Source organism: Cyprinodon tularosa, unplaced genomic scaffold (genome assembly GCF_016077235.1).
Source record: "Cyprinodon tularosa strain WSP-4 unplaced genomic scaffold, ASM1607723v1 ctg164, whole genome shotgun sequence".
Taxonomy (NCBI): domain Eukaryota; kingdom Metazoa; phylum Chordata; class Actinopteri; order Cyprinodontiformes; family Cyprinodontidae; genus Cyprinodon; species Cyprinodon tularosa.
Window position 1 is genome coordinate 784,692 of NW_024038475.1, and position 23,006 is coordinate 807,697.

The 23,006-nt window shown below is 36.5% G+C and overlaps 2 protein-coding genes across 5 annotated transcripts; both read left to right on the forward strand.

The window, feature by feature from the left end:
• The first annotated feature begins 1,460 nt into the window (after window positions 1-1,460).
• LOC119780671 (E3 ubiquitin-protein ligase RNF126-like) lies at window positions 1,461-9,429 on the forward strand. The gene is made up of 9 exons (XM_038280789.1): window positions 1,461-1,565; window positions 4,728-4,786; window positions 6,150-6,210; window positions 6,579-6,814; window positions 6,927-6,995; window positions 7,076-7,145; window positions 7,245-7,338; window positions 8,129-8,244; window positions 8,369-9,429. Exons 1-9 carry the CDS (start codon window positions 1,491-1,493, stop codon window positions 8,534-8,536), a joined length of 948 nt encoding a protein of 315 aa, XP_038136717.1. The 5' UTR covers window positions 1,461-1,490; the 3' UTR covers window positions 8,537-9,429.
• A 3,681-nt stretch (window positions 9,430-13,110) lies between these two features.
• Window positions 13,111-22,054, forward strand: bsg (basigin). Of its 4 annotated transcripts, none has more exons than XM_038280775.1 (9): window positions 13,111-13,337; window positions 16,125-16,475; window positions 17,700-17,868; window positions 18,375-18,463; window positions 18,540-18,682; window positions 18,774-19,050; window positions 20,421-20,445; window positions 20,524-20,596; window positions 21,713-22,054. In XM_038280775.1, the coding sequence occupies exons 1-8, from the start codon at window positions 13,274-13,276 to the stop codon at window positions 20,582-20,584; spliced, it is 1,179 nt and encodes a 392-aa protein (XP_038136703.1). In that variant the 5' UTR covers window positions 13,111-13,273; the 3' UTR covers window positions 20,585-20,596; window positions 21,713-22,054. The 4 variants fall into 4 exon arrangements, with proteins under 4 accessions (XP_038136703.1, XP_038136705.1, XP_038136702.1 ...); XM_038280777.1 differs by having other exon boundaries at window positions 20,433-20,445; XM_038280774.1 differs by lacking the exon at window positions 21,713-22,054 and adding an exon at window positions 21,082-21,560.
• Window positions 22,055-23,006: the final 952 nt, after the last annotated feature.

The window sequence follows — 23,006 nt, forward strand, 5'->3', positions numbered from 1 at the left end:
AGTGTGGCTATCAGATTAAGGCCCAGAAGGTAAAGAGAGGCTATAAAATGGCTGAATGACAACTCCAAGGTTCTGTCATACTGTTTTGCCAATAACACACAAGATTTGTGAGAAATGTTTCTGGCTGTCAGCCTACAGTTACGGTAATTTCATTATGGAGACGTACTCTTAAGATATATTGGAGACAGATTTCTTTTACAAAGTTAAAAATAATTTCTAACTCTAAGCTGAAATCAACCTGAATCATATTATGCTTAATGCCATCTTGTGTAACCACGTGATCTCTCACACCTTCAGTGCTGTTTCAGAGCCTCAAGGCAGACGCCTACAAGAATCTGTCCTCCTTTACAAAAAAAAGGGGGGGACAGGATTACCCATGTGAAAAGCTTGTTGTTTGGTGTTGGCTCAGGTTTGAATCTTGATAAAATAGATTCCAGTAACTCCTGTGAAATACTCAAAGACAACATACAAATCCATCTCTGACAAGATGTATTGTTAATAAACAGATGCTGCACAACTTTTAGAAGATTGATAGATGTTTGTCGGGCTCAGGCAGAGGTTGACAAGAATCCAATGGAAAACTGACTTGTCAAAATAAATCTTATGTGGTGCCAAATTGCATAAACACACCTCTGGGTTTCAAGCAAGGCAGAGCAGCACAGTAAACCTGTAGGAAGAAATGCTGAGGACACAGATAACACTCAGCAGTTCAGGTCCAGTATATTAACCTCTCCACTGGTAATACTTTTGTATTTATCATCATTATTTTTTGATAATTACACGGTTTTTGCATATTATTACTCGAATGTGACTTTATATCTTTGTTTTGCCACATTACAAGCAAATAGAAAACACTGGTTATCAAAACAACTTGCAACTGCACATTTAAAACACAACAGCACCCCCATGTGGGCGAACTTAACATTTCACCCTATGATTGAAAAAGGAAATCTGAAATAAAACAATCAAGCAGATTGTGTTGCGTTTAAATAACTTGCTTAAACTTTTTTTTAATCTAGAATTATTTATCTTTTATATCTGAAAAAAGTGAATGAACATTTGGGTTGAGCTGCAATTGAATAGTTGAGATCAATCATTTCTCAAAACCCAGGCCCAGATTTCTGTCAAAAACTGTAAATACATTTGCATTTTTTTTTTTTTTTTATAATTTTATAATCTTGATTCATTCTTTTTGTGTTTGAATTTGCAAATGTTGCAATCATTTGTTTTCCTGACGTGAGAAAACTGTTTGAGGGCAGCTCATTTTTTTTAAACTTTTTTTAAAAATATGTATTTTATATAAAAATAGAATTTACCATACCTTGCTTCTAAGTAACACTAGATATAGAAACCACCATCTCTAAACAAGTTTAAAAGGGCCATATGCGGCTACATACAGACATTTCTACAAGGTCCTCTTTTGCAAAAGGGTTAATATTGTCCTTCACGACGCTCCGTAGTCCGTTTTTTCACCTGTCTAGAAGCTAAAGATGGCTGAAGCTCCTCCATGCCCCAGTCGATTCTTTTGTCACAGATGCTCACAAGAGATCAGTCCTCGGCTTCCCGTGAGTATTAAACTAGGGATGAACTAGTGAAGACGAAAGCTACATGAAGGAAACCCTAGCGGGGCTGTTTTCGCCTTCATATACTCCGGTTCAGCTGTTAGCATAGCAGCAGTGCTAGCAGCCTCCTGGGAGGCTTCGCTTATCATTTCACGCCACCTGGAATTTATGTCAGGGTCTGCTTACATCAAAACAGTACAATCGTAATTACAAAACTTATTTAAATACCGCTTGTGTAACATGACTTAGAATAATATTAATTTTGTCTGTCTTTGTCAGGCTAATTGTTTGGATTAGTGGTGTTGCATTTACTAACTGAAATCCTGGAATTTCTCTCTGTTTGATAAGAATAATAGAATAATCTCTCACTGCTTTTCAAAACATCACTTATCTATTTCCTGGTTATTTCCTGTAGCTAAATGTTCACCTCTTATTTTAAGAGGACCAATAACGCGATCACATAAATAACACTAGTGTTTGGCATGAAATAAAGTCGATGGATCTGAATTAATACAGCTAACAACCACTTTACCAGCCTACTGGATCAACAATGGTGCTCTGTATCAATAAATTGAAAAATAAGATTTAACCTTTTGTTGGAGTTGGTGATAAGTCAGAAAAAATTATACATAAACCATCAAAGGGAGTTTTTCCTCTCCACTGTCACCACAAGCATGCTTAGTGTGAGGGATTGCATTCAAGTCAATGAGTCGATGCAATCAGATGGTTTTCCTTAAATAGAAAACTCTAAATCAATCTTACTGTATGATCTGGTGAACTGTAAAGTGCCTTGAGATGACGTGTTGTGAATTGGTGCTATAAATAACTGAATTGAATTGAAACTATGTAGGTAAAAAACAAAATCTGGAAGATCATCTTATAAGCTGCTGTTAATCATGTCCCTTAATTTAGATAAATTCTGTGAGTATGATGTCTTAATTGCCAAGTTATTTTCTGATTTTTTTTTTTTCATTTAATGACATGGGGGGGAAATCAAGATAAGGAAAGCCAATTATTGTACCATGTGTAGAAATATATATATTCTTAATGGTCAGTTTTTCAAAAACGCAACAGTTTGCAAACCCTTTAATACTATTTAGAGTTGAGATTGTAACTTTTACTTTTTATCAACGTTTTTTAATTCTAGGTTTTAATAGGAGGAACAATTAAGATCTTTAAGATATAGTTAAGTAGCCTGTTGTTAGTGCTAAAACTGCACTACTGGATGCAATTGGTGTCCTGACGTAGCCAATTGTAGAAACTCTAAGGTGTTCCTAATTTATTATATTACTTTTGCTTTGGAGCAGATGTGACTCAGTGGGTAAATTAGTGGACCTTTAAACAGAAAGTAAACCCACTTGATCCATAGTGTTTGTGCATCCTATGGAGGGGGGGGCGCTCTTGGGGTGGTCTGTATGAGTAGAAAGCCCCTCATTAATTCAGTCAGTTTACTGGCTATTTTAGGAGGAGTGTTGGTGTTGATGGGGGCTTTGACTGCAGTGGTATGAACTACAGTACATGACATGCAATCTGTACCAAAAAAAAAAAATCTGAAAATTACTTGTAATGCTTTTTATCGTCTGCTTACATTATTTTTCAAAATTGCTTTTCTTGGACCTGCAACAGGCAATGAAGCTGTTTTTCCTAAGAAAAGCACAGGAAGCATATCATTACCGACAGATTGCAGTGTACCATTTACAATGTATTTATATATATATATATATATATATATATATATATATATCAGTTTGTTTAGTGTTTGTATGTATTGTTGATAAATTAGTTGTTTTATTTTTTTTTTCTTTTCTCCTGAAAATTGAAAGGAGATTAATTTAAGAGCTGACAGCGGTTTGAGCTTCATATTATTTATGTATATTCTTGAAACAGTTTTGAAGATAAAATAGTTGTTTGATTAATTTGGTCTATCTGGTTCCCATACTTTTCTTTGTCAGCTGGATACTGATCCTATAAGATGATAAATATCCTTCAAACACATACAGAATATGCATGTGGGTTCGTGAATGTGTTTTTACATTTGAATGTGTTTATTTTTTGTTTGTTTTTGTTGTTTTTTTCTTTTGTTATAAATGCACTATTTGACCAAATATTCTGGGTTTGTTGTGTTAAAGGTGATTTTTGTTTTTTGTAGGTGATGCAGACTTCTCTGTTTCTTGCTTTCATTTTTTTGCACCAAAACCAAATTAGAAGCAGATTACTGTGTCAATGCCACAACTTCCTGAGTTGGGCCATTTTTTGTGTTCTGGCAACCGTAACCCTTATTAAAAAAAAACACTTTTTCTTTTATATGTCTAGTCTATCTTAACTGTCCTTTAAAGTTCCAATCATCCTCAGTGGGCCCTAAAAGCAAACTTTGGATGTGTGATTTTAGAAGGTGATGTAAAGTGGGTTGGGTTAAAGGTGTCTGCCATTTTTACACCTTTTCTTTTTAACAAGCTTTCTGTCTGATGTGGATGTAAATGCCGTGGACAAATCATTTGCGCCCATCATCAAAATCTCTCTTAGCCCCCCTCAGAGCTTTTATTATCATACAGTGGGGCTACAGGATGTGAGTAGACGAGCTTAACTATTACCATTTAAATCTAACTTTCCCTGATTGATTAGATCCTTTATTTATATGCAAATGATCACAGCTGAGCAGCTAGCACGTCTGCTGATGCTTCCATTGGGCTGGTGAATTGACATTACAGCTGGGCTACAGCAAGTTTAAAGACATGCAAAGAACCTGCTTCTTAAAACAATGTACCACCATTGCCAGATTTCCTTGCAACAGGCTAAACAAAGAAGTGCTAACTTAAAAAGATACAGCTGGTTAACATGCTTGATCCATATATGCAATAGTGAAGGGACAATCGATCCTAATAAGGAATTCAATTAGACGTACGTAAATATCTCAGAATTTATTCTAACCAATAACGTATCTGACATACCATCTTATAAGTTTTCCATAATCTGTTAGTAAATGTCTTTAATTGGCTCAGGTTTGCTAAAGGACGTGCGTTTGAAAACCAAAATTGTGTACCTGGTGTAAAAAAAAAAAAAAAAAAACATTGTAACTAGATAAACATTAGAGCTGATCATAATATGCTGTTATACAGTAAAAGGTTTGTTGCTTAATTTTTTTTTTTAATTTGTTCCTCTTTTCAGGAGTATATGTGTCCACAATGCGAGTCTGGATTTATTGAGGAGCTACTGGAAGAAAGAAGGTGCGTTATAACGTGGGACTAAATCATTGTATTTGCTAATCAAACGATTCTCATAATTCTGTCCTTTTCAAAAAGAACATCTTTTTGTTTATTTTAAATTTTTTATGTAATTTTATTGGGCAGCTTGCAATCACTGATATTCAAATCGGAGGAAACCCCTTAAACTTTTAAAGTAATTTGTAGGACATCGCTTTTAGACTTGAGTGTTTCATGAGTCTAAAATAATGTTTATCTTTAATCAAAATAAAAGCGCACTGAATTGTTGATCAAACTATTGAACTATTTGAAATAAAGCTAAAACAATTAATTGGATTAATCAATTATTGAAATAATCAACTAATTTAGTAATCGATTAATCGTTAACTTGAGTGTAGAGACTAAAACATGCCTTTAGCTGAAGGGCAACACACCTTTAGCAGCAGTTGTAAATTAAATATATAAAATTTTGCATTTAAGTTAAAAGCCTTTTCGTCAGTCAATATGCTCTATCCAAAACTCTTTGAGTGGAAAAGGTTTATTTTCACTTGGTTTAATTTCGCCAAAAGTCTTCTTTAAGGAACCATTTGCTATCCGATTATTATTAAAAAATTAATCGATTTGCAAAATAATCATTAGTTGCAGCCCTAATTTAAACAATTGAACGAGATAAAATTTAACTAGGTTCTTAACAGGCTGGTAAATTTTCTTTCGATTCCAGGTTTTAAGTTGTGCAATTCAAGTCCTCTCATTTCTGTTCAATTGAGTCTTCAGATCAAAAACATTTACTTTGGATGTTAAATTAAAAGAAGAAGAATTAGTACTGTTCAGATCTGATCTGTAATTTTTCTTACCAATTTGTATTTATTAACTACTTGAGTTATTTTTTATATGTCCTAAATTTCATAATAATAAATGCCATAAATTACCTTCAAAAGATATATTTTATTTCAATCAGCAGTTTATAGGACAAGGCATTTTTGTTAGTTTAAAAATCATCATGTTTCACATTAATCAATGCAAATTTATCACTAAATGTATAATACCATTCAGCTAATGGTATTATGCAGTGAGCTAGTTTATCTGCCTGAGTACACACCTAAGAATAATTGGTGATTAACTATGGAAGCCCAAAGAGTGCATTAGAGGAAAGATGAAAACTTCATAAACAAACAAGAAGTTGGATTAATGGCCCAGCCCCTCTGTGGAGTCATTTCAGAGTAAGGAAATATTTGGGGAAGCTGTGTTTTATAAGTGAATCACTCTACTGGGGAAGAATTGCCAGCAAAACCTGTTTAAAGATTATTTTTTTGAAAAGTGGAAAAATGAAATAAACCCATCACCAAGTTCCTTTGTAATTTTGTCAACAATCTGCTTCCCTGTCTAGTGCTGACAATGGTTCCGTGTCCAACATCTCCAGCGGCTTCCAGAACCAACAACCATTTGAGGTTTTTAAGCTGATCTTTACTCAGACTCTTACCTTAAACATGGAGATCTCTGTGCTTTCTCAGGTCTGTGACTCTGTTAGACACCATCTGTTGTGTAACAGAGTCGCCATTTCTTAAAACATCATTAACTGACATTTTTTGCTTAACCCGAGTTTGATGGGATGGAAGCTGTCATAGCTTTCAGTTCTGCTTTTGCACCTTATGTTTATTTTAAAATAAAGTTTTAAATCTTAAGTTTCAAAATTAGGCTTACTGACATTCGTCATAGATGATCTTTATATTTGTCTGTGTAAGATTTCTTTTTCATAGTTAATGTCTTTTGCTTTGTGTGTTTCATTTATTTTAATTTTTTTGTATCTTCTTGACAGAATGTGGAACAGCAGTTATTTCCATTCCCTTCAGGCTTTGGTCAGATATCCTTCAGCGTCATTGATGACAGCTTTGACCTCGGGCCTGGATTGAGAGCGGAGGACAGTCGGGATGCTGAAAACCAGTCTGAAAGGGTGACGTCATCTCGGCAGCGACACACTGCAGGGCAACCAAGAAGTCGTCATGGATCAAGGCGCCAAGCGGGAAGACATGATGGGGTTCCTACTCTAGAAGGGTAAATGATGTGGACCGTTGTTTGTGCTGGTTATCGCATTCTTTCTAGCTCTTTTCTCCTTTACTCTGTTATTCTTAAAACAATGAAAACTTGACTTTTCATTTTCTCATAGAATCATCCAACAGCTTGTGAATGGAATAATTGCACCTACTGCAATGCCAAACATTGGTGTTGGAGCCTGGTGAGTCTGCAGCTCTGGGATTAAAGAACCTAAAGATTAAATCACAGCCATTTTCTGTTCTAATATCTCCTTTTTTAAAGGGGGGTTCTCCACTCCAATCCAATGGACTATGCCTGGGGCGCTAATGGACTTGATACTATTATTACACAGGTATATAAAGTAAATAAAGAATATGTAAGCTCTGGTGTATTAATGTTAATATTTCACATCCAATAATTGCATTCTTTATTTCTTTTCTTTCCCGTTTAGTTATTAAACCAGTTTGAGAACACAGGGCCACCGCCTGCTGATGGAGACAAAATAAAAAGTCTTCCCACAGTACAAATTAATGATGAGCATGTTGGTAAGTAAAAAGCAGATAATTACCTACACTGAATGAAGAGAACTATCTCTGATTTGTGTCAGCAAGTTTTATTTTTTTTATGTTGATCCTTAAAACAGTTAAGATCTTTTTTTGCATTACCACAAACACAACTATGAACACTTTGGGTGTATAATGGTTTAATCGCTTACCTAATATCATATATACAGTATAAATATTTTCTTTAATATGGAAGGAAAGGGGTAAAATGGATGGGGAGTGTTGACCTAGTGGTTGTGCAGTGTGCTTGTGCCCTGAGGAGGTTGCAAGTACCTGGTTGGATTCCCACAGCTTCCACTCTGAGTTCCTGAGAAAGACCCTTAGCCCCACACTGCTCCCCGGGCGTCACAGAAGGGCAGCCCACTGCTCCCCAAGGGGATTGATTAAATGCAGAGTGTGAATTTCCCCACTGTGGGATAATAAACGGATTTACATTTATATTTAAAAATCTGATTTGGTTGGAAAAGATGGGAACTTTGAGTTTTTATCCGAATGATCAAGCCCTAACTTAAATGGGTTATGAGCCAGATTAGCATGCTAACATTAGCCAACTAATTTCCTAAAGTATTTGCTCGTAAGCAGGAGCGAGACGCACATTAAAACTGTTTTGTTCGTTTATGACTCTGACCATTTTATTAAAAATCTCTAAATCCTGATCAGAGCATTCTAATGACCGTGGTTCTTAATAAAGTCTTGCTGCTGGCACATTTCAGCTAATAGTAGTTAAAGGGTCCTATGTGTACCTAGCTTTTTAACACCCGCTTCTTTTCAGCTTCCAGGCTGGAATGTCCAGTGTGTAAAGAAGATTACAGTGTTGGAGAAAACGTGCGGCAGCTCCCGTGCAATCACATGTTTCACAATGATTGCATAGTCCCTTGGCTGGAACAGGTATTACACATCATCCAACCCTGTTTTCTCTTCTGCTTACTGTAAATATTCACCAGCTGGTGCTTAAAATGGGGTCACGAAGAGTAAATATCTATACCACCCTTGTTTATTATTTTTTTCTCAGCATGACACTTGTCCAGTATGCAGGAAGAGCTTAAGTGGCCAGAACACGGCAACGAACCCTCCAGAGCTATCAGGGATGAACTTTACCTCATCTTCATCATCCTCCTCCTCCTCTACCCCTCAGTCTTCAGGTTCTACCAGTAACGAGAACTCCACTGATAACTCTTAGGAAGGGCGTTTGTTTTGATCGCCTCATGAGCTGTTTTCTGCTCCTTTGCTGCTCTACTTTAGAGCAATGTCCCTCCCTGCAGTAGGGCAGAGACCTGAGTGCATATCACCAGGATCACTCAGGCCTGTTTCATAGGTAAGTGATACATGTGTTTATGTATTCTTGCCCAGCTTGCCCCCCCCCCACCTTCATCAGGAATGTGAACAGTGGAAGGGTAGAGGCCTACCCTGCAGCTTCTGACTGGGAGGATGTGGAAAAGCATGAGACTGGTGGTGCTGAAACGGCATCTGAAAGGAGAGTAACTGAGGTAGAAGCACCAAGGCTGCTGGCAGTTTTATACATTTTTTAAGTTTGGTTGGTTCAATTTAACCCACTTTTGCCATTAGCACATGATATGGTTGTTCCTTTTTTAAAGTAGCATAAAAATATTTGAATGCTTAGTTTCATTTTGCATTACGATGTAATCCTTTGGTTTGAAAGAATAGTCCATACGTTTCCAATCAAAATAAACAGTTTTTATAGTTGTTTATTTTGAACAAATATTATCCCATGAGTTGCAGTGATTGTTTGAATTAAGCTATTTATTACCAAAGCCTAGCCCAGGTGTTTGATAACAATTTAGATTTTCTATCCCAGATGCTACATCTTTTGGTGACAATGCTAAGCTTTAAAAAAAAAAAAACAGTTTGTGGTGCAGAAATACAGAGATTGTTTAATGCTAAAACAGAGGCCCACTTTGCACACCCCTGCTCTTTTTCTAGAAGCCAAAACTGCAGTGCAGCACATATATCTTTAAATTCAAATAATTAACCATTGGAAGGTGAAGATCAAGGGTAGAAAATGGCTACACCTTCACTCAAGTTCAGAGGCATCTTATTGGATGTAAAAAAAAACAACAACTTAGGTTGTTTTATTTTGTTGCTAACTACATAGTTTGTGTAATTCATTGTGTTACTCTTAAATAGAGCACATTAGAAACTAGATTGTACCAGCAGCATTCACTACCCCTATATGCAGGTAGCTACAGTATACTGGACAGTAAACTCAAAGTTGTTCCATGAGCTGCTCAGTAACAGTTCAACAATTGTGAGCAGGTCTTTTTTAATTTCAAGTAGAGGAATTATTTTGATTGGTATGAACTTGTAAAATCTACCTCTGATTACAAACAGGGACCATTAATCACTGGGTTATTACCAGTATCCCAGAGAACATGAACTAGGGCTAGTCTAGCTATTTGATCAGAATCTGTAAATCAGAGGAAAGTTTTAGAATATCTGTGTCTGGATTGAAGGATTGTTTTCTCTCTCATAGGAATGAAAATGATGTGAATTTTTTTATTTTGTTTCTGGTTTAAATAGTTTTAATTGCAAGCAGAAATATGTACCAAAAGATAAATGCAGTAGACTTTAGTATGAATCTGTGTATATTTAGCACAATTAATTCCAAGAATGTTTATTTGTATTCTTAAATCACAAATGGCGCTAGAGATTCACTGATCAAGCTTTTCTGGGCCAAAAGGACTTATCGTTTTCTTTAAAGGCCTGATCTGTTGATTCCAAATTTGACCAGTTTCATTTTTTTTTTTTTTTTTCATTAAGGTCTATAACAGAATATGGGTCAGAATATGTTGTGGGTTCTCTAATAAAGCCAGCAGACAATGACTAATAGTCTGATTAAATCCTAGCAGACAGTCATTTTTATAGGTATCAATGCATTAATAAGTTAGTAAAAATTCAACGTTTCTTTCGATACTTTCAAGGACAATCAAGTAAAAACTGGCCAGTCTCTGGTTGCCTGATTGGCTCTTTTTTTTAACAGAACATACAATTATTGAACTGTTTCCCATGTAAATCTCTCAGATGTTTTCATCACTGTTTGGTTGGATGTGTTTGTGGCATTTCAATAAGAAAATCTGGGCTTTATAATATTCTGTAATAAATGCAAAGTGGAGCATAAATAAAATAAAGGATGCCGGGTTTTTTTTTTCTTTTTTATAGAAATATTAACATGTATTGTATTACATGTTAAGTTTTGGTTATCAGACTAATTTATGTGTTCCTTTCTTGGTACTCTTACACTCTTAGAACAATTGAGGGACAATAGCCCCCATTAGCAAACGCTTTTGAACCTCTTTTCAATGCATAATAAGGCTTTGAGATAATTTTGTACTTTCAAAGTGATGACTGATCCAATGGTATGCAAAAAGTAAACAGACTGTATTGAATCCTTTACTGCTGCACTTGCCTGATAAATATCATCAATAAGCCAGCCATGTCATGCTTCCTTTTATTGTTTGGCTATATGTGTGCATTTCCTCTACTTTGTACCATTATTGTCCCCTGGGACATTGGGTTCCAAGGCTTTGACTGAAAGAGATTGTTGTGGCGGACAGAACACTTGTGGATAGACAAAAATAAACATTTGATTTACAGCTTTGAGGTTTGATTTTGTATTTTCTCTTTTTACAATGTGAAAATTAATTTACTTTAAGCTCTTTTTGCAAACATTGAGATTCAAGGCTTGGCAGAATCAAAATGCTTTTTAACAAGTTGACTGTTGCAACTGAAGCTCTAGTATCGGATAAAAAAAAAAAAATTAGGTCAGTAGGAGTGTTCAGCTCCTTTTTAAGTCAATCAACAATGGCAAAGTTCTGTTGCTGTTAGCAATAGCGTTGATCTTAAAACTTAGTAGAAATATAGTTACTTCCAACTAATCACTTAAAATGTTTCATGGAGTTTTCTCCCTGAAGTCACAATACAGTTAATGTTTATTTGTAGCTGTGGTTAAGAAAGGGGAGGGAAAAAAAAAGATTTACAGATTTTTTATTGCAGTTAAACAGATTTTTTTTTTTTATCTTCCTCTTTAACAGTCTGGTCAACCAAACGGTTGATCATTTTCATAGGAAACCACAGGCTGGAGTTGAACAAGGATGTTTAAAGGGTTAAAAGACATAGACAACAAAATCACAGGTGGCACAGTTATCAGTAAGTCATTTAAGCTCTGGCATTGTCGACCGGAATGATAGAATCTGAACAAAAGAACAATGTTTACCAGGTCCTCAAAGCACACTCCTGCATGTGTTTCCCCAGCATTAACACACCTGATTTCAATGTAGGACAGATTAAAAAGGCTTCAGAGAACCGCAATAATCTGAATCAGGCTTGTTCACCGGTCTGGAAGAATGTCAACACCCTAAAACCTAGCTGCAGCTCTCTTTGGTTGATAATGTAGGAATCATTTAAATTTACATTGGTTAAAAACAATACATGAAATAATAAAAAAAAAAAAAACATTTAAAATGATCAAAGTAAGCAGAAAACATTATTTTGATAAATTAATAGGTAGATTAAGGGTAAATCAATTATAGGGAAAAAGAAAATCAGAAAAGCAATTAATGAAAGGTGCAAAAAGAAATGATCAAACATCCAAATCTGGTTTTAATAATGACAAAGCTTTAGATAAATATTTTCGTGGAGGAAATCCTGAAAAAACATTGGTTATAGCGTACTTTATATCTGCACGGAAGATGGCATCTATTAAATAGGCTCTTAGCTTTTAAGAAGCATACTGCTTTAGGAGCCCGTTATCTTTTGTAACCAAAGGCAACTAAAACAAAATAATACCCCTAACTGTTGTAAAATATTCCAGGTCTTGCAGTGTAACTAAGATTCCCTGTCCTTGATGTTGTCTCTTCCACATTCATTTTCCATATTACTGTCTTCCAGTTGACTTTATTCAGTCCAACCAATCAAATGTTTGTCAAATTCCAATCAGCAGGATAGATGCCCTCCCTATGGGGATGTGTTACTACCATTGAATCCTATGCATTCTTATACTTTTTAAGAGTTATTGCAAAATGCAGTAAACAGTTGTCTGACAGTAAAAAATGTCTAACTGGCTGTTTAAATAATCCTGCTGATATGCAACCTTACATTTTCATTTAAAAGCATCTTAAACCTATTATTTAAAAAGACTTAGACAAACTTTATTGTAATTTTGTGTAAAAAGAGTGTATACAAAACGGAATGTCGATACATACAGCTTTTCGACAGTGAAACATTTCCATTTATAGAGTGAAGAAGTGATCAAAATGTAAACTGTAGGAGAGACATGGTGCCTCAGACATTGATGGAAAGGTTCAGAGCCATTAATCGCTGATTGAGTCTATTTTAAAAAACAGTGGATAAAATTCTTTCAGGTTTGAGTTTTGGGCGAACATCTTTTCCATTGTCATTACTTACCTACTTTTATCAGTTATCATTCTGCATAAAATTGATATTTACAATTACAAATATCTACATTTTTTATTAAAATATTTGTCTATGATTTCACTGAAGACTCCTACTGTAGATGACTTTTCTCTTTACCCCATAAAACAAAAAAGCTATTTCTGCTTGAATTCTGTATTTATCCGTGTGTATTGCTTGGCTAAGGGTGGCCATGGCTATCTCTAGCCCCCCATCTAGCTCCGTCGCTGCCAAGATGGCGTTAATAAGAAGTTTCAGTGATGAAACAGTTAATAATGATGGAATGATAATGCGTCGCCACGCCCGCTGATCTACGTCATGCGTACGTGCTGATAAGGGCGTGTGCGTAGAGGACGACCAAGCAAGCACATCAGCTCTGTCGGCATTGAGGAATTGACCTCAGGGAGCGGCGGCATTAAGTAGACTTTCCACAAAAGACAATCTCACAGGGTGTTTATTTCTGGGTAAAATCGGTTTTTATTCACTAGCCATGAAGTTATTGTGGGCTGTCGCTGCCCTGCTTTTGAGCTGTTGGCGAGCCGACGCTTCTACAGGTATGAATTGTGTGTCCGCCATGTTGCTTCAGAATCAGACTTTGCCCCGAATACGAACATTTTGTTTTGTTCGCTCTCCTCAGACATTTTTTCGACGTTAAATGAACACATATTGGCTGTCTTATAATCTTATTTCCCTCTGTAGGTGAATGAAGTGAGTTTACGGTGTTTTTGAGACGTACCACCCGAACCGTTTAGCTAATTTACGGTTGAGAGCGGGTTGACTCGCATTATAACTGCTTAATGCCGCACAACATGTAACGCTTTGAAGCCATAGCTTTTTTTTTTTTTTTTTTTTCAGAAAAACGTTATTTCTTAAAAATCACGGGGTTACTTTAGAGGCACATGAGAAGACGTGAGTTTTAAAGCGCCCCCTCGGAGCTGTGGTAAATTTAACCTCTAATTGCGTAACGTTTGAAATGATTACTTGCGTTACTAACTAGATTAACGCAGGTTTTTAAATTTAAAGGGTTGTATTTGAGACGCTCATGTGTTCCGAATCCTTAAACAATCATTTTATTTGTAACCGTTAACGTTGCGACTCCTGAGCTTTCCAAACCAAAGGCGACCTAGTTTTACAGCTATTGTTTATCAAACGTTGGGCCTAATTAAATTAAGCTCGTTATATTTTGATTCTTTATGCAAATGTTGCTTGGATTAAAAAAGTAACGATGTTTTATATTTTAATCCAACATACTCTTTAACGCCCTGAGTGGTGGCACGTGTAGAAACTGGGTTCTGTCTAAAATGACTCATTAGTCAATTTGCTATAGATAATTTATTTTTCGTCAGCTGGTTGTACCTTATCATTCTTTACTACAGATGGTTAGGAATGTAGTACATCTTAAATGATCTTGGTTATTATTGAAGAATAATCTTGATTGAGTATTGATTGTGTTCTGTCAGAACTCTGATTGGATTAATTTGACCTAATCCAACCAGGCTCCAATCACACCACAGTTTGGGATCTTAAGCCAGTTATTCGTTATGTCCATGATCACTGATGTTTACCTTTATCAAGGCTGCACTTTAAGAAACAATGAGAAGACCTAGAGAGCTGTACTTAACAAAATGTATTTTTGTATACACATTTGTGTACACAATGACAAATTAAATCAAAGTCTATGTCCTGTCTGTCAGGAAAAAAAAAGAGAAAAGAAAAATTTATTTTTAATTTTTTTTATTCTGTTTAACAATTGTTTTTCTTTTCCAGTGTAACACAATCCTACCAGGGACACTGTTGTTGTCCCCATTGAAATGCCAAAAGCTAATTTTGGAAAGTCAATCTTAAAAGAACTTCAAGCATATATTCCTGTTACAGAACAATACTTAAAATAGAAAACTAAATGTGGGTGGGGGAAAGAAAAGTCAGGTAAACGTGTATTCAGTTTAAATAGTCATAAGCTCTGAAGGTGACCTCTGTATATGGTGGAAAGCTGCACTAGAGCAGTACACAGTGCCTGACGCTAATGTTTACAACTAAGGATCCCTTTTGACCTGCTGACATTTAACCTTATTTGTTGGAGGCAGTGAAGACGGCTACTTTCAAATGTCTGTACCTTACACTAGCGGTTGACATGATTTAGCTTATGTTGTCTGGCAACTTGTTTTTCTAGCCTGTTGAATAGCCACACAGCTCCACTCTGTGAGTGTAGAGGGATGACAGCTACACATGCAGGAAGGGCTGGAATCCAAAAGCACTCATTAACAGGCTTTCATTAATTTGTAGCTTTACTTGCTGTGCTTGCTTTCCTAGTAGACATAATCGGCATGAGTAATGAAGCCTGATTTACTGGTCTTCACAGAATGCCTTAAAGGGTTTGCAGTTTCTCAGGCCATTTAAATGCATTTCTGCGTGAGAAATGTGTAGTTTAAAAAAAAAAAAAATCACTACACCATATATTGGAACTTATAGTTTGTTTAGTGAAGCGTGCAAAGCCGCTATTCAATCAATGGCATGGTGGCCTAAAAATATCCAGTGTTAACCTAGATTAACTTTGACACCGCCGTCAAACACCATTTGCTTCAAGTGTCTTCATTTTCATCAACTTTTGGTTTGAAATGCTTTTTCTTTTCCATCTTGACTTGCTTTTGTCTTTCACATTGCACTCAGTTCAAATGCATCAATGCTTGTGTTTCACAGTTTTTACATGACCATGCTCATTTAGCTAACAGCTGTTTCTGAAATGGCAATTGTATGGAAACAAAATCTGAAGACATCAGCAGAGCCAAATAGTTGCATTATACTGAATCAAACATTCACCAGTTGGTTTTAAAATTTAAACTGTCTCTATTTACATACATCTATTGGATATTTTTGTACCAGGAGAACAGGCATGGTAAAGCAACTTTGTTTTTATGCAGAGGTTCATACATGTGTTGGTGCTTTTTTGGACCTTACTTAGGATTTAAAAACTTAGCTTAAATCTTCAAGCTACAAACTGTTACGATTCATTTCTATCCTCTAAAACCGCAATGGTTTTAGGAAAAAATATTTTTGCTGTTGCTAAATGAGCTTTGGTCATCTAGAACTGCCTTTTTGTTACATTTCTTTTACTTGATCAGAGTTAAAAATGTCTCACAGAATTGGCTGTAAAATCTGATCTGTGTGCCTGTCTTGTGCTTGCTTTCATATTTTAATTTCTTTGTGTTTTAACTTTGTCTTTATGCTTTTTTTTCCCCCTCTCCATTTCTACATTTTTATCATACCACACATTCATCTTTGCTGCTAACACCATTAAATGTCTTTTGAATTTGTTTGCTGGGCTGTCTGTTAATTGCACTCAGCGGGTTTTATAATATCCCCTCTCTCCAAAATGAAGCTCATCAATGACAGTGTTGAGCTGCACTGTGAAGTAATAGGGAACCCCATTCCTGAGGTGCAGTGGTGGTTTATAGAGGGCGAGGAGTCCAGCGAGACATTCACCCAGCTGTTTGATGGGGCACGGAATGAACGTGTCAGAGTAAATGCCACATACATAGAACATGCCACCAGCACCATTCACCTCCTCAGCCTCACTCTTGATGACACAGGCACATATGAGTGCCGTGCTTCCAACGACCCTGACCGCAATGATCTGAAGAAGACTCCCAAAATCAAGTGGATCCGCTCGCAGGCAAACATAATTGTGATTGAAAGTGAGTGGAAGGAGAAAGTGAGGAGGCTCAGGTTGAAGTAGCTGAGTTTTAGCTCTTCATTAGTGAAATCCTGGACTTCCTACCCTGTTTTCCTGGTTCAATATCCTATCCGTGTAGTACAAGCTCTCCCTTTTTCTCCTCAGAATCTCCAAGGTTGTCCTGTAGTGAAGTGTGAACCTGGTTTCAGAACATAGCTTGGCTGCCCCTTTAGGCCTCTATCACCTGACTGCAAAGAATGCATTTAATCTGATACCTCCTCCGCTTTAATTTCAAGACTTGGTCAAATACAGTTGATGGCTCTGTTAATTACAAGTCTGGTCATACTGTATAAACCCTCAATCGGAAAGAAAGGGCACCAGCCCTTCCAATCCTGCAATGGTAAATGGGTATAGAGAACAGGGCTGTCAGATTACTGCCTTAGTGATGCTGCTTGATAGGCCTTGCTTTATTCAAATATTTTGTAGGGGATGATGCAAACTAGGTGTTCATTATAAGAAATAAATTGACAACGCAGCAGTGAACCTTCTGCAAAGTCACATTTCTGAAAATGGACCAAAAACACATTGTCCCACTTATACCATGGTCATTAATAAGAGGAATAATAAATACTTTAATTCATTTTTTATCATTAAGAGCTCAAGGTTTTAACAATGTTGTGACATTTGAACAGAATGTTTTAAGTTGTCCCTTTCCAGGCAGTCTGAATTAGTTTTTCACTCAGACCATGGTATAAACTAGTTAATGCTCGTAGCTGTTGCTTATAGCCTGCTTTACTATAGGCACAGAAGATGTCAACTGGTTATTAAACATTTGGGAACATTTTGCCTTGAGTACTGTACTGTTATGTCACTGAATAAATAAAACAGAAGACCCCATTTGCTCTAAAATATTCCATATCTGAAACTGTAAGAATGGAACTTCTCTAAGGTGTTGCTTCTTCTGCATGCATTTACCAAAACACTTTTCCCCATGACCTTCTTGTAGTTTACTTTGTCCATTGCCTTTTCTGTTTACTCTTCTCCTTTGGTCTCCTTCTCCTTACCAGTGAGTGGGATAGATGTCTTCAGTCTTACAACCATTAAGTGCTATGCATTCTGTAGTTTTGGTGGTTTATTAGCAATATGCACTAAATGGTTATCTGACAACGAGACATCTATTTTCTAATTTTTTTTTCTCTTTTCTTTGTCTTTAATAAAGACTCAAAGGTTTCTTTTTGATTCCTAGGCCCCAAAATCACTGCAGATCCCACTGAGGTTGTCAACCAAACATCTGCCATTCTGAGATGCAACTTGACTGAGAGTAACCTTAGCAGTAAGGGTTCCTACTGGACTCTCAATGGCAAAGTCATTGAGGACACAAAGTCTGATGTGAACAAGTACCATGCTCAGTTGAGGTAAGAAGCAGATTGTTGTTCATTAAGACAGCAGGTGATGTATTCCCAATGTTCTATTGTCTCGTTATCACTACTGACGTGCTTTCCCATGACAAATACTATGGCTTCCTCCATTAGCAGCAGAGTTCAGGTTTTTATTCAGCCATTCATAACGCTAGATTAGTGAGGTGGACCGTGCAGGCATGCTGCTTTGCTGGCAGTCTTGGCAGCAGGGACGTGGGGCCCCTAGCTGTAGCTGCCTGGTCTGGCCTTAATTCTACATTTTAGAGAGAAGGCAGGACTGTAGTTCTGAACAAAGCAGGGCTGTGATTAATGGCAAAGTTTAAATATTCATGCAGACAAGCGGCTTTAGTTTCACACCCAGATATGCAGCATAAGTTGTACTTTTTTTTTAAAGCTGCAGTTTAGGTTAATGGAGTTGCACTTGTTTTCTCGTACTGGAAAAGAAAATATAACTGGGATTGTTGCTTGTTTAAAAGTCAATGGTGCCTCTTTGTTCCTTTTAGTTTGGAAAAAATAACCCATGCAGAGTCTGGACCCTATGAATGTGTTTTCGATACAGAGCCACAAGTAAAGCAGACCATTGAAGTGAAAGGTAAATTTAAGTCAATTGCTGAAAATTTGCCCTGTTCACATTATTGAGGGTAAATATGCCTTTTTTGTTTATGCAGTACTTCCTTCTGTTGGAGCCTATAAGCACTCTGAACACGGGAATGAGAATGACAAAGTAGTGCTCAAATGTGTGGCTCATGGTTACCCCCTTCCCACTGACTGGGTGTGGTTCAAAGAGGATGCAGAGGATGGTCGTGAAATGGTGGGATATATATGCTTTTTTTTTTTTTTTTTTTTTACTGGATTTCGTTGTTGGTCTCTCTAAATCTAACTCACTCCCTTATGCTCTACAGCCCATCTCCAACTTCACTAATGAAAGATACAATATCAAGAGTACCCCCAACCAGACCCTCCTGACCATTGATGAACTGGACATGGAGGGCGACAGTGGAAACTACATTTGCTCTGGTACCAATGAACTCGGCACTAATACCGACAAGATAAAGCTGCGTGTACGGAGTCGCCTGGCTGCTCTCTGGCCCTTCCTCGGCATTGTGGCAGAGGTCATCATCCTTGTTACAATCATCTTCATCTATGAAAAGAGGAGAAAGCCTGATGAGGTCAACGATGGTACGTGCTGCATGTATAAAAGAACACTAATGGCAAACAGGATTATGATCCTGCCAATCTTTGGTGTTTTTGCAAAACTTTTCTTTTTCTTTTAGAAACCCTCAATCAAGTTCAGGATTTGAGGTTTCTTTATTGGGAAATTACAATTAAGTTTGGGTAGTTTTTGATTCCTTTGAAGGTGCTAAAACATCTGTCAGGCTTTTACCTGCAACTGCAAATCTTGTAAGTCATTACATATAAATCTGTTGGTTTTCTCAATCCCCACTGGACTGCAGGGGAAAATGGTAGCATGCCTTGTATTTGAGACGGGGCTATCTTTTGTTTTGTCATTATTTACTTTTATTTTAATGTAGCTCATAATTTGGCTTCTGTTTTTATCAAAGCATTTTTTTTTTTTTTTTACATTTTTTACTTCTCTGTTCGCTGCTGATTTTGCATTTTGGTAAGTGAACAAAAACTGCATGTCAGACTGAAGTGGTTGAGCTGAGATGACTGCGTGGGGAAGGAAAAAGCTATGGGAGCCTGACTGAACTGCTTTCATAGTAACCACTTCTAAGAGGAATGTGCTCAAAGATTTGGTCACTCTTTCACTGGCGCTGAATGTTTTTCAAGAGCAAGCCTAAAATTCACGTTCACTTTTTGGTCCTTAAAGTCAGTCTAGTCTTTGGGCCAATGAAAGAGTCAAAAATACACTTGAAGTGTAATTGTTTGCAATGATGCTGGTCACATTTGATAAAAGTCCTTCGACTTGTTTGCATGTTTTCTGCATCTTGTACTTAATGCATGACGACCAAAAGGAAGCGACCTCGTAAAGATCAGTCTATGCCATGTCTCATTCATCATTCGGACACAAAGGAGCCTTACTGTCTTGCCTTGTGATTACATGCTATTGCTCAGGTGTGAAACTTCCACTACACATTGCTAGGATGCGTGTTGGCTCTATCATTTTTAGAATACAACTGTTGCAGTGTTATCTCTGGCTTGGTTTGCATGAGCCTCTGTGATGCTGAGAGTTTCAAGAGGAAATTGCAGTAAAAATTAGTGCCAACTGAACAGTTCAGCATTACTGGAGACTGGCTGGAGCAACAGAACTGTTAAAATGGCATTTTATATTGATAGTTTTTTGTTTTTTTTTCTAAAACAAATAGATCTAGTCGAACTGTTTGTTTGAATCACCGTTGTATGAATTCGGTTGTCATGAATTGTAATGACGAGCACATCTTTTCCTGTGTAGTTAAATTGATCGTGTCATTGCAGTCATGTTTGAGATGTCATTTACCATTTGCTATAACCGTTGATTGCAATGCTCTATAAATGTCCTCAGTAGGTTTTGCTGTTAACTTTTTTTTTTGTTCTTTTTGTTGATGCAGACGATGACGTAGGATCTGCTCCTCTGTAAGTAATGTTAAAACTTGAGCTTTTTTCTTTTCTATTTATTAGCCTTTGCTAGAGCTCATTTCATTTGTATTCCAGGAAGAGCAATTCCACTTCAAACCACAAGGACAAGAATGTGAGGCAAAGGAATTCCAACTAAAAACAGCAGGAGGTATGTGAAAATGACATAAAAAAAGCTAACTACATTACTCTTAATCAGAATTTCTTTTTTTATATTATATATGCCTCTAACTCTAAATAAAAGTGTAATAAATTCAAAGAACTGGATCACAGATGGAAGCAGATTTCATTTTAAGCGTTGAACACTGGCAATAGTTGCCAGGAATTGGGTTATTCTAAAACCTAAATGGTTTTTCTCTATAAACGTCTTTGTGGGAAAGTGTTTGTCCTGCTAGAGCAGGAACTTTCTTGGACATTTCTTCTAAAGGCCTCTCCACTGGGATTGTTCATTTTTTTCAACTATCTACATTATGACCTGCTAAGAGAAATGTCCTCATGGCATTAATCTGCAGTAATGATGTATGATTTGCTAATTGTAATGCCATAGTTATAACTACTACTCTTAACTGAGAAGTTTTTTTTTTTTGTAAATAAAAAAGAAAACTGAATTTTTTTTTTTTTACCTCCCATTTCTAGATGGATGTCCAGTTGGCACCCCAGGATTTATGTGTGGCACATTATATTGTGCAATCCCTCCATTTTTTTAACTAGCTTTTGGTGTTTTTTTTTTTTTTTCTTCCCTCTTTGCATCGTGCAGCCAGGAACATGGTGTGAAACTCTCTGCTTGAGGCCCTGTGGCAAATTTTGCATGAGTTTAAATGCTATTCTAGCAAAGTGTGTGCTGTAATAGGAATGCATAGTTTTGTAAATTTCTTTTATAAGCTGATTCTTCTTGCTTTACAATTGTCACTGTTTTTATGATTAACTGTTCGCAACAAGTTTTCTGTAATACCTTTTTAACAAGATTATTGGTGGAAAAACAGTGCACTAGATTTCATGTATGAGCTGTTGCAGCCCCTCAAGCTGTGGTTTGCAGAGTGTTTTACTTTGCCTTAAACTGCTTTTCATGTCTTTTTTTGTTTTGTTTTTAACCTTGCCTCTTTTAAAAAATACTTTTAGATCCAATTTTTTTATTTTCTAGAAATTTACAACCATTTAATCTCTTCAAAGTCTTTATCTTAGATCTAATTTTAATTGGATGATTCTTTTCTTTTTTTTCTTTTTTTTTTCTTTTTTTTTTTTGACTTAAAATGGTTTATCTTTGCAGGCTTGACCACTCCAGTATAAAGATTACCCTGGACCAAGTGCAAAAGATTAGGTGTTGCAATGCATATTTGGTAATGTGCACACATTTTGAATAAAACTACTGAATCTCTGCTTTTGCTATCTGAAACATCTGATTGTTAAATGGTTGTCTCTTTCCTCTTCACTGTGTAGATAATTCAGAAGCCATATATATATTTCATTTAACCTGAACAGTGTGGTTATTGAATGTTAAATTTTAGAGTTGCAAAATTTAAAGAGTTGGCCAGATTGTGTCAAGTGTGTAGCTCGGAAGGACATCATTTGTACAACTTGCACAAACTGAAATAAAGAGATTGAAATTTAAGTCTGTTCTCTTGGTTTGGTTTAATATCTTGCAAAGTACCATTTATCTGGGGCGGGAAAAGTTTAATGTCCTGGTTAACGTTTTGATTTAACGAGAAAGTCCTACATTACAATTTTTCCCCAAGTGCTGGCCTCAGGATATGAACATCACACACATTCCTGAGCAGTGAATTGACCAATGCTTTCAGCAATATGAAGGCGTACAAGATCAGATCCCTTTATAGCCTCTGATAAGATCATAGACCAAAGAATTGTAGTGGACCGCGTCATTCAACAGATGAAGTAGGAGTGTGTTGGGTGGAGCTGGAGTGGAATGTAGAATCATACAATACGAAATAAGTGCAATTTGCAGTATTATCTTCAGGTGGGAAAGCATCTCAACTCTTCTATACAAGCTCACATCAACGTCTGGCTATGATGGTCTCAGAACTTTAACACCTGTGTTGCATGGAGGTTCCCAGTAAAAGTATAGTCATGTCTCCTTACTGCTGTTAAGGGCTCATCTTAAAAACAGCTGAGGGGGATTTCTTATTCAGAGCTAAACTGTGTGAATTCACTGGATACTATTTACACACGCCTATTACAATTAATGGTTCAATTAAAGTATGCAGTATTGGTCCATCAGAGCTGAAGGACCATTCAGATTTTTTATTTTTTTTTATTCTTTTCATGTGTGGACTTTTGATTGAACACTACTTTTAAGTGTTTGGAAGACTGTTCGTGTTTTAGCTTGTATTTGAGCACACAGCTATGTATACATGTAAGGCCCTTCCACTATTTACTGTATATTTAAACAATCTTGGATGAGCAGAGTCGCCCAAAATGTTGCATGATTTGAAATGGTGCTGCTTCACAAGAATATTAAAGTAAAAAAAAAGTGGTACAGTAAAACTCAAAAGTACATAGATGTTTCAGTACATATAACCAGTTACTGCCCACCTTAGGTTATGTAT